This window comes from Protopterus annectens, chromosome 9.part0 (assembly GCF_019279795.1).
Source record: "Protopterus annectens isolate FY-2018-M chromosome 9.part0, PAN1.0, whole genome shotgun sequence".
NCBI classification, from domain to species: Eukaryota; Metazoa; Chordata; order Ceratodontiformes; family Protopteridae; genus Protopterus; species Protopterus annectens.
Genome location: NC_056743.1, coordinates 321,270,320 through 321,282,950, shown reverse-complemented (window position 1 = coordinate 321,282,950; position 12,631 = coordinate 321,270,320). Strand labels below are relative to the sequence as shown.

Genomic DNA, 12,631 nt, shown 5'->3' with positions numbered 1-12,631 from the left:
GATTGCCAAGGTTGCAGAAGTATAAACCTTTTTACCCCATCTATCCAGTGCCCTGGAGTCTCAATCAGAAGGGGTAGGATTTTTAGCAGTAGAAGCCTTAATTCCCTTGGGTCCCTGAGAAATGGTTTCTGGATCTGCAACAGGATTTTTGAAAAGGAACTTGTGGGACTTAGGAACCCTGTAGTATCTGTCAGGTTTACTAGGAGCCGGAGGCAAGGAATCAGGGCCATACTGGATTCCGAGAATATATCATCAGCAATGTCTAGTACAGGAGGTATAGCCAAAGGCCTATGCTGAGGTAGAAGGAGGAAATCCCTAAACCTCTTTTTTGAATCAGAAAATTCCTGGCTTTCCCAGTGGAAATGCTCCCTTAAAGTTTGTAAAGTTTCCCCAAAAGAAAAATCCTCAGGAGGGGAAGCAGAGGGAATGGAATCCTCTGCATCAGAATCCTCATAAGTAGGCATGGACAAATCCATGTCATTAGAAGAGTCAGAAGAAACAGAATCCTGATCAGTTACTACCCCTGATTAGAGTTAATTAGATCTTCAGCCATTTTTATCATTTGTTTTTTTAGGGATAGGGGTCTGAACATGTGGCATGGGCGTCATTTTTTTAGACATGGATCGAGATTTAGGCCTTAGTAATGAAGGTGGTGTTGATTTAATGTGCAAGTCTGTAGGCCTGAATACACCCTCAGAAGCCGGTGCCTGCACAGTGGCTCCAGACCCATCCAAGGTAGAGACATCTGCAGGATCCATAGGTGAAGCATCTCGCAGCATACCGGACTCCGAATGGGTCTCAGTAGAGGCCTGCGAATCTGATGTAGCGGGTATCAGGGGCTGCGAAAGTGCCTCACTGAGTACAGGCGAACTGGCGACTGGCTTAGGAGAAGCGTCATCGGCAGTTATGGACCTCGACGGCCTATCTCTGTCTTTATCTTTGCGTTTTTTCGGAATCCCGGTAGTCGGATGACTAACTGACATTTCTGGATAATTAAACCAAGAACCGAAAAATTTAGAGGCAAAAATGTACCGATGACTGACTGTGCGCTGATTAAATAAAGCACAAAACCTACAGCAAGGTACATTGTGGTCAGGGCCTAGGCAAGGAATACAGTACGAATGAAAATCTTTAAGAGGTATTTGCTTTCCACAAGTAATGCAATTATTAACTTTTACTGACATCGGTAAGGAGCAAGAAAAAGTTTCCCCAACGGGGTACTTAGCTTTAAAAGTTGAAGACGTCAGTTCTGAAACTTGAAAACGAAAATTTCAGGAGTTGGCCGACCAGCACTTGTGAACTGCTTCTGCTCCGGGCACCGTACGGCAAGAAAGACTGATGTAATGGCGTCGGCTGCATGTTGTATACCCCTGATGAACTGACATCATGGAAGAAGGGACAGCAACCGACGCAGGACCCAAGACTTTGTTAATCAGACCGACTGAGGGCAACCTGCCAGCAGATTACCCAAATGTAATGACTGCAACAGTGAAACACGAAGAACATCAATGACCTTTTTTTCCTGGATGAGAACCCTTTTGTGATGAGGTGTGCCACATAGCAGGATTTCCTGACTACTGTGGCAATGTGATTATCAATGGAAAGACTACTGTCCACTTGGGTCCCAAGGTCTCATCACACATTCGGCATTAAGTAGACTGACGTTTATGTGGTAGTTCATGGGTACAGAGTTTTTACCAAAGGGGATGACAATGCACTTTTTGGCACTGAGCTTGGGGGCATGCCTCTGACACCAAGCATCTGTCTCAGTGAGGCCCTTCTGTAGGATGTCCACATCATTTGGGGACTTGACTATGGCTCCCAGTTTGCAGTCATCTGTTAACTTTGTTAGCCAGAGGCCTTCTGTGTTAGCCTGTACTTCAGAGAAGTAAAAACCAAACAGGAGAGGTCCCAGGACTGAACCCTGTGGCACTCCACTTGTCACTGGTTTGAAGTCAGATATGGAGTCTGCAACTTTTACAGTGTAGGTTCTGTCAGTGAGCCAGTTGGCAACCCATCTAGTGACGTAGGGATTTATAATTAGTTTAGTGAGTTTAGCTATAATTCCAGAATGGGGGATGGTGTTGAAAGCCTTGGCGAGGTCAAGATAGGCTGTGTGAACCACCTTACCCTCATCTACGGCTTTGGTGACTGCCTCAAAGAAGTCGCTCAGGTTCAGAAGGCATGATCTGTCTTTCACAAACCCAAACTGGGTGAGGTCCAGAGTTTTGAGGTTACCAATGTCTTTGTTTATGAGTTCCATGATCATAAGTTCCATGGCCTTGCATACCAGGCTTGTCAGGTTAATAGGATGATAGTTCCCAGGATCACTGGTGGCTCCCCCTTTGTGGAGGGGGATAACTGTTGCTGTGCACCATTCAGTGGGCACAAAGCCTGACGCGAGACTATGATTGAACATGGTGCTTAGGTGGGGAGCCAGTTTGTTCTGAAGTTCGTGTAAAATGTAGCCTTGCTGTGTTTTTGGTTTTAGAGAGTGCAGCTTTTACCTGCACAGATGCAATTACAGGGACTCTGCATTCTTCCTGTACAGACATGGACCCTTTAGGGGGTGACAGGGGGGTAAAGTTAGCACTGAACCTATCTGCCAGGATGGAAGTTTATTCCAGAGAAGAGGCAGTCTCTGGGAGATGTATCTGTTCCTCCAGTATGTTCTGTTAACGTCGTAGGCTAGGTTTAGAGCGCTACAGAGATTGACTCTTGTGCTATTAGATTTGCAGATGTGCAGCACTTCCATCAGGGCACAGACTGCCCTGTAGGCCAGACAGTAGTCACCTCTCAGCAGTATATATGATAAAGAATACAGTGATAGGGCTTTCAATCTATCCACGTATGTCATGGTTTGGAGGCCCTATAATATCTTGGTGAGAAACCTCTGTGGTCTCTCCAGCTACTGCAGGTGACAGGTGTGGTACATGCACAAATGGGAACACTGTACTCTATTAGTGGTCTGCTGAGGGTCGAGTACGAGGGGTTATAACATCCTTAGACCTGAATGCGATGCCCTTACTTATAAGGTGTGCAACATGGATGCCTTTCCTTACCACTGTGGAAACTTGGTAGTCAAAGTTCAGATTGCTACCTGCCTGTGTTCCCAGGTCTTGCACCACTGTGTTTGAGTATGGGGGCTGTTGTCAATGCTGTAATTAGCAGGGCATTCCACTTCGTCAAAGGGCATAATAATGCAATTTTTTTTGCATTTAATTTTAGACTGTGGCTTTAGCACCAATCATTTGTCTGTGTTAGCTTTTCCTGTAATAGGTTAACATAACTGAGGGACTCAGTGATTGCACCCAATTTGCAATCCTCAGTGAACTTGGTAAGCCAAATGCAAATTACTTTAGCATGGACTTCCAAGAAATAGATTCCGAACAGTAAAGGGCCCAGCACAGATCCTTGTAGTACGCCACTGGTGATGGGTCTACAGGTAGAGAGTGAGTCTACAACTTTGACATTATGTGTTCTGTTGGTGAGACAGTTGGCTACCCATCTTGTGACATAAGGGTTAATCCCCAGCTGAGAGAGTTTCTCAATGATACTTGCATGGAGGCACGACTACCCTTACACGCAGAAGCCTACAGGTTGCAAAAAGTGACCTGTGTCTTTTTTTTTGAGCCAAGAAAGACCCAAGTCCTAACCGACCTTATATTTATTCATAAATTCAGTGGCTCTACAAATATCCCACAATAAAGACCTAAATCTACATCAACAAATAAAGATGACTTGCTAGACAGACAGAGGGAGAGAGATTTCCAATTCAGTATATTACTAGCCTACTGAATAAGTTACCACTACATGTCAAATAAAGTACTGCTTTGGCTACTTTAAGGCTAGTTTTTATGACTGGAAGGGTAGAGACAAATTTAAATCGTCATCATGTACTGCACAGCTTGATTTGGGAGGTGAGCACTATTATGTGCTTGAATAGGGTGGAAAGAACTTTTACGTTATAGTGCCTGTAACTGCTTGCCTAGTATGTTTCTGCACTTGATTCACTGCATGCACATCTAAGGCCACCTCCAACATGGTGCTTCAATATCAGGATCTACCTTAACTCATCTCTAGGTATAGGGAGGCTAACATCTGTGGCTTTATTTTCCATAACTGATGCCAGTAGTCTACTCCATTCGTATTAATCTCATTCTTATCAATAAAGTCAGCCAGCATTAGGCATTCAATTCTATCCTAATTAGGCCTGCACCTCCCTGTCCAGATAACTAGGTGAACTTACAGCCAAAACCTCTAAACAATACACCAAGATCACTAGTTCTCTAATTTCAAAGATTCTTCCTCCTCCTCTTTCATACAGTAAAATAAGTGAAGCAGATTCTGATCTCATAAATCAGCAAACAGTGACAGTTATGGAGGACAAATATTATGAAAAGCATAAATAACTGGAACTCTCTTTCCAAGAAGACTAAAAAGAGAAAGACAAGATATAATAAGGGGTACAAAAGACCATTTCAAGGAACTTGAATGATCAACCCGAGCAAGGAAAGAACTGGAATGAGAGCCCAAACTCAGAAGACCGAAGCAATAAACTATTTTACAGATCAGATAAAATATCACTTCATAGAGAAGGAAGCAGATAAATGAAACTACAACAATACTTTGTGGTTGGGGTGAAAAAAACAGATGCAATCAAAACGGCAAGGAAAAACTGAAAAAAGGGGCTAAAGAATGAGAGGGAACACTGACTACATTAAAAATAAGCAAAGTTTCTCCTCCCAACAAACAATCTAAATGAAAATGGAGTCTCATAAACAATGAAATACTTCCTGCCAACAAGACTTCTTGTGTAAGGTAGCTGCTTAAAGTTTAAATTAACACAGCATAAATGGTCCAAATCTCACAACTACATTTACTCAGCTTTGTCTTCTTTTTTTTTTTTTTTTGTTCCCCACAGCCTGCTGGGCATTAGATTCCCGTTATCTATTAGCTCATTCATTCTTCAAAGGGAAAGAGCTGTTCTCAGCCCATTTGTACTGTGACGGGCAAAAGACAAATCACACAGCCATCCTTCAGGCAGCCATCAAGACTTTTTCTGCTTACAGCTGTAACCCTGCCCCTTGGTGACTGAAATGAGCACCCATATCACCATGGAAGGTCAAGGTATACCCTTCCCCAACCTGCATATACTTCCACAACCGTGCTGCAGAGGGCAAGCATCAGCTTATTTGCTGCCTGCAGACCTTGCTAACAATTGGCTCACTACAGCCATCAATCTCTCCTCCCAGGATGGAGCTGGTATCAGTTGCTCACTCTTCTCCCATGGCTCTTCTAGATGAACTCCAGTCATCTGGGCTTTTGTCAGAGCTTCATCCATCTATGCCACAAAGTCAAGGTGTTTAGCTATGTTTCCAACCAAAACTGAAAATCAAAAAACATGTCTTGAACACTAATTTTAGCTCATTACATGATAATTCTTGCAAAATCTGATATTCCCTGCTTTTTTTTTGTTATAAAACAGTCTTGCCTCCAGCTGCATACTTATTTCTGATATCGCTTATCAAGTGAAATACTCTGCTTTGTTTGACCAAACTTACGCTTTCAGACTTTTGCTATTCCTATTCCTTTATCTTTGCAAAGCTCTTTATCATTCCTTCCATTAACATCTCTCTGGTTTACATGTAAGAATCAAATATCTACAAAGAAGGAAACCTGAACTGTGTTCTGTGCTGGGCTGCCATCACTAGCCCCGTCATGCTAGGATGGTATAAATAAGCAAGCAATAATGCCCAACAGGATGTGAGTTACTGTGTAATTAACACCCACCCAGGGGTGTTATGAGTCCCAACCCCGCAGGCAGAGGACTTCTACACCCCTGGAAGGCCATTAATTACACATTAACACACACCCCGGAGGGCATTACTGCTCTTACAGAATTGGCTCTCTATAAAATTGCTGTGTTTTACTTACCTTTTCTTTTTTATTACGATATTTATTTAATATATTTTTGATGTAAAACAGTTCCTCTGCCTAATGTTTCAAACATGTTGTAGTATATGTTAATGGTGTTTGAGGAAGCAATTTGCATCCAAAATATAACACTTCCAAAAAAAAAAAAAAAAACAAGGTATTTTTTTTTTTGGTCCCTTACTCCTAAATCATTTGGATCACTGGCAGTCATTAGAGAATGAAGTTACTAAATAATGACATACATTTGACTTTCAGACTTTTACTTCCTTCAGAAAACACATGCTAACACAAATCCTTTACTTAAGCAACTTTGTAATTTTATAAGAGCAATAATTAAAATCTGTTTTCTATTTTAGAGCCTTTGTTCTCCCTTTATTTTAAGCTTTTTCCAGATTTCTTCAGTGGGAAGGTGCAGAGGTATGTAAGCCTCTCTACTTCTGCTGCTGCCGGTAGTCATCTCACTCATTCTCTTATTTACACACAGAGACACAGACACACACACAGGCGCACACACACACACAGACACAGACACACACACACAGACAGGCACACACAGACATACACAGACACACCTCTGCTTCAGAAAGTGCATGCTAACAGAAACCCTGTTATTCTAGCAACTTTCTAAGTTTATCGGAGCAATATTTAAAATCTGTTCCTATTTTTGGTGCTTTGTTCCCCTGTTATTTGTGCCTCCATCCAGATTTCTTGTGCTAAGAAGTTGAAAGGTATGGAAACCTCGTAACTGATGCTGCTGCTGCCAGAGGAAAGCTAGATCGCTCTCACCCTCACCCACACACACACTTCTGCTTTCGTGCACGCATTCACTCACACATGCAGACACAGCAACATAAACACACACACACATATATATATATTTATATATATATATATATATATATATATATATATATATATATATATATATATATATATATATATATATATATATACATATATGCACACATATACACACACTTTTTTCCTGTTTCATTTATTTTTTTACACTCGCTACACACCAAAAGCACTGATTAGCAAGTGTAAAATAATAGCTCAATCGATCTCTTTCTCTTACTCCCATACACGCATACAGTCTTACAGACAGACTTAAACACACAATTTTAATTTATTTTCTTTTTTATTTTACACTCGCTAAACAGCAAAAGCGCTGCTTAGTGAGCGTAAAATAATGGAGGCCATTCGTTTTTTTTCTGTCTGAACTCCACAGAAGCAGCTTGATATGCTGCCGTGGACAGGCAGACTAGTTTCTCAGTGGACATCACTTGTACATTAATACCCTGCTGGAGAATGTTCATTCTCCATTCAGGGTGCTGATGTACTGCTCGCCCATTCTCTGATACTGATTTAGTTACCACCAGGTAACTTGAGCACTTCACATGAAAAGAGAAGGCACCTATCCAACTCTAATCCCCACTATGAAGCTGTGGTGAGATATTAATTTGCACATGTCTCTGCAGGTTAGGGAACTGCATAGCCATACTTACCTGTCTGGGTATTTTTTGGCTGAGTAGCAACCAAAGCACAGATCAAAATCATCACAGATGTTGCAGTGTATTCTACGGCCCACAATAAGTCCTTGACAATGATCACACGCATACTCCATATTGACCATCTCATGACTGTCTTCGTGTCCTTCAGGTTTAACTCCACCTGCAACATTAAAAGAACATAAAAAAGATGACAGAAATTGACAAATTAAGTCATCTACAGTTCCCCTTCCTACATGACCAGAAAAAATAAATATATCTCATCTGTCAGAAGGTCCTATACCATAGCAACTGTTGGGCTTTCTTCTTTGGTAAGCTGCCTCATTTAAAGGAAAGTCCTCTAATGTTGAATGTAAGGCTGTCCAAACAATGAGAGAAGGTGGGAGGATATTATGCGCTACTGCAGAAAGTCATCTTGCAAATAAAATGATATGAACCGAGAAGCACATCGGTTATATCAGACTTCAAAGGCCCTCTCTTATGGCTGACCTTGTGGAAGCAATCATACCAATAAAAAAGAAGATCTTACTGGGAGTCAAGAACCACAGAAAAGGCTGAATGAAAGAGCTCAGAAGTTAGAATAATGAATGAGTGATTTGCCAAAGAACACATGACTTCTGGAGTCATGATCCAAGTAATAGTGACTAGTAAGGGAGGAAAATAATGACAAAGTAAATCCTAATGGATCGAGCACTGGAAGCAGTCACACCCATTGTGGAGAGTTCTCAGTAGGATTAGTCAAAGGACTTCAAGCCATATGTAGTAGCAAACAATGCAGTTTGCACTTTACTTGGTTAGAGTACACTTAGCCAGACCCTCCTTACTATAAAGAATCAATCATATTTGTGAACCACGGCTTTACAAGAAAAAGAGGCTGAGAATGAATGGATTTTTGCTGACTTTATTAATTTGTGAGGGACTAACAGGCATGGGGCCCATTAAATGTCACTGATATTTGGAAATGCACGAAGGGGGAAAGAAAAAGAGAAAAAAGAGAAAGTAACTAAGTAAAACAATTGTTTCAACTTAAAAGAATTTGTATAAAGCATTTCATGATATAAAATGTATGTTATATAGTAATATGTTTTTATGTTGTGTGTGATGAAGATACTAAAGTAACCAAGCACTTTTTTCTTTTTTAGTTTAAGAAATGGAGGCATTACAATGTAAAAAGAGTAGAAAGACTAGACAAAAACATGTCTGATTTAATGGGCTGTTGAGGTGGGGGATGGGGTGTAAAAGTGCCCTGAATATAATAAAATTAAACAATAACCGACGAGTGGCTGTAGGTATAGTGAGGATTTACCCGTGGTTGATGTGGTTTGATCACGAGGGCAAAGCCCAAGTGATTAAACAAAGCCAGCTGTGGGTAAACCCTCATTTACACACACCCATTTGTCAGGTATTACTATTATACAATGACAACAATGACATTATTTAAGAAAGAAATTGCTTATTTTTCCTAAATAATGTCTTTGTATAACAGTGCCAAAGTGTTCCTCCCTGTTGTTTCCTCACTCTTCTGTGTCTGTTGATGTACTGAGCATGCACCTAGGACGCAAGTTCCCACTCTTGCACAATATATCAGTCCTGCTGAAAACAAGCAATGGAGAAAAGAAGATCTGCATTGTTTTAACTATAAAATCCAGACAATTTAGAGGTATGATAGAGACAGAGCAGAAATACAAAGAATATCAGGTACATTTCTTTAGTTTTGCAGAACATATCTGATTTTCCTTGTATTTGCTCTGCCTCCATATGTACCTCTCAACCTCTTGGCTTAAGAAATGTGGACAAATAATTAAATAATGGATAACAAAGGCCCCAAAATTGGGACCGATTGTAAACGCTGCTCTTATAAACTTATAAAGCTACCAAAATAACAAGATTTGTGTTATAAAGTACTGTCTGAAGGATATGAAGTCTGAAACAGAAATCTGTGTTCATTATTTAGTGACTTCACTCCTCGGTAATTTGTCGGAAAACCACAAATTTTATGAGTTAAAACACCAAAAAAATAGGAGGCAAAAATCTGAACATTCTGTGAAAAATGACAACAGTGAATATTGTATGCCTCTGTATCATATATATTAATAGAAGAAAGCACTGAGGACTCAATGGTACTTCAGCTACTGGACTGTCTTCTATTGGTACCTGCTCAATTTACAATGGGAGGTCTGGACATTATTTACTGAAAGAAAGGTAAAATTAAAAGGTACAAGGACAAGCAGCTCAGTAAAAAATAAAGTTTGCAATTATTACAAGTGAATAAGAGATAGCAGCTTTGCTGATAACTAAATACTTTAATTCACTTACTAGAACAAAGTAAAATTCAGCTTTATTTAAAGACAGCCAGTGTACTTTTTCTTAAGGCTAAAAGTTAATGTCTTCTGAAACCATATAAGCTATTTTTCCAATCTGGGAAGAGAATAAAGATGAGACAAGAACACACAGCAATTACTGTAAGTAGGAGCACAGGCTGTAACATGAACTTTGGGCATGGATAACTAACTTTAGGTTATTGCCTGTGTGTGTATCTGTCGATTTTGGACAATTGTTCCTAGGAGGAGGGTTAAGCATCATTATTTGAAGATGTACAGTTTTGCAAGTTTGTTTCATGTCAACAGGTTCTGGGGGTGTTGTTCTTAGTTTTTTTGTTTAAGGGTTTTCATTAAAACAAAGTCTTGCTAAATGTGGTGTAGGTTCACAAAGATATGACAAGAAACAACTGTATAAAAGGTCAATCTACCAAACATTAGTGGGTGCATGTAACACAAAAACTGGAAACAGATATTTTAAAAAGCTGCCATATATAATAATAATGTCTTATGATAATGGCTACACTAAACATATTTTTGAATGTGAATGGCCTCACAGGTGTATTGAATTATATTAAGAAATGTAGAGTACAAATAGCAATGCTTCAGGAGACGCATTTGGGAAGAAATGAACATTTGAATTAGATAAAGCATGGAGTTCAGGATGGATATTCAGCAGACTATCAGGGACAAAGGAAAAAGGGAGTATTTACACTAATTAACTGCTAGAGGCGCTCCAATAGTGATAAAAGACAGTAATGGTAGACTTGAGACAGTAAGGGGCTACTGGCAAGGGAGGAGGATAGCACTGGGATGTATTTATATTCCACCTAAAACTGCTATGAAACTTTAGGAAATTTTGGGAGAAATAATAAGTATTTAAAGAGGGAATATTACTTACACATGGGGACTGGAACTTGATTTACAACAGAGTGGATGTATCTGGGGACCTAGAAGGGAAAATATGACAAAAGAGGGTAGATTTCTGGAAAAAAATATGAAAATACTTAGTATGCAAGATGTGAATTCAGTAGTAGGGACTCAGATAATTTAAATAATATTCTCCAAAGTACAATAACTGGGCAATACTAGACAGAAATTATATTTCACAGGAACATATGCATTTAATTGAAACCCTTGACACACAGGACCAACAACAATTAGGATAAAAATGGAGGATAGTAAAGCACAAATGATTCAATGGCGCCACCTACCAGTTAAAAAGAAACAAATTTTAAGGAAGGGATAGTGGATATTATTCGAGAGCAGGGTTGCCAGACGTCCCTATTTGAGCGGGACTGTCTCGGAATCTGCAGCCCGATCCCAAGACCTGCACTGCCGGTTAAAATCCTGGAGAAACAGCCTCCATTTTGTTTTTTTTTTTGATTGGCCCATATGTCGGTATACGAGTCAATCAAAAAATCGCAAAGCAGAGCCACTTCTGTTTAATTCGGAAATGCCTGATGTTCCACACTGAACAGAAGTGGCTCCTGTGTGCGATTTTTTGATTGGCTCATATACTGGCATACGAGCCAATCAAAAAAAAATCACAAAACGGAGCTACATCTGTTTAATGCAGAACTGCCTGATGTTCCGCATTAAAGACCCTTTTTTTTTGGTCTTCACTTAGCGTGGCATGAAGGACCCTTTTTTTGTTCCTATCTGTCCTTTTACAAATCTAGCAACCCTGTTCAAGAGTTACTTGGGCAGACAGAAATTTCGTCAGAAATTACAGCTAGTGAATGGGATAAAATGAAAGTGGAATTTAAAAATAGGGTAGAAATAAATAAAAAAGAGATGTAGTTATTAAGTAAGAAGTATTTACAGAGGCTAACAAAGGTTAAAGGATTGCAGAATAAGGGAAATTTTACAGAACAACAAGATGTGCAACTGCAGAGTCCTACAGAGAAAAATATGGGAGCTTCTGGATAAAACGTATGAGTTTAGAAAGACTGCTGTTCATCAGCTGCTTTTATGACAACTCCAGAACACAAAAACTTTTAGCGCAACCACTTAAGCAATAGAAAGTAGAAAGGGTTGTTACCAAACTTAGGGAGACTGTAACAAGAAAAATAATCAGAGATCCCGTAAAGACATTAGAGATACTTCCAAAATGTTATGAACATTTGTATAAACAAAGGAATGTGAAAATCAAGAAAAATTACAAATGGAAATAGTTATGGAGGACTTGGGTATGCCAAAATTAGAGGCAGATAAGGCTCAACAATTAACAGTTAAAATAGAGTAGATGAGATAAAAATTGTGTATAATCAATCTGCAAGAAAATCTCCAAGAATAGATGGTATTCCTGAGGAAATTTGGAAGCTAGGATGAAATAAAGTGATAAAGATTTGGAAGATTTTGTTTGATAGTATTTTAAAAGAAGGGGAAGCACCAACATTCTGGAAGAAAGCTGTGGTGGCTGTAACAACTAAAGATGGTAAAGACCCATCATACCCAGCTTTGTATAGGCCCACTTCAGTTTTAAACCATGATCATCAAGTGTTTACAATGGCTAAAAGAATGTTAAAGGTGTTGAAAAAATTGATAAGATGTGGATCACTGTGATTTTGTGAGGACAGGAAAACATCTGACAAAATTAATAGAACAATGATCATCCAGAGTGAAGCAAAATCTAAAAAAATACCTCTGTTGGTGGTGGATCTTGATGCACAGAAAGCATTCAATAGAGTAAGCTGGGATTTAAGAATGGCAATGGAAGCATTTGCATTCCCTGATGCAATAATGTTAATTAGGAAAATATATGAAGGATCGGATGTTAAAAATTTAAGTGGGAGGGTTCCTATCTGATAAGTTGGATCTGAACAGATGAACCAGGCAGAGGTTGACCTCTTTTCCCTTTGTTAC

The 12,631-nt window shown here is 39.5% G+C and overlaps 1 protein-coding gene across 1 annotated transcript in view; it reads right to left on the bottom strand.

Annotated features, from left to right (window-relative positions):
* The window catches only part of ZZEF1 (zinc finger ZZ-type and EF-hand domain containing 1), a gene marked incomplete in the record, with an annotated part of 3,903,331 nt that overhangs the window by 1,303,631 nt on the left and 2,587,069 nt on the right, over nucleotides 1–12,631 (bottom strand). The window contains 1 exon segment of the mRNA XM_044082903.1: nucleotides 7,443–7,608. Coding sequence (XP_043938838.1) covers nucleotides 7,443–7,608 — 166 coding nt within the window.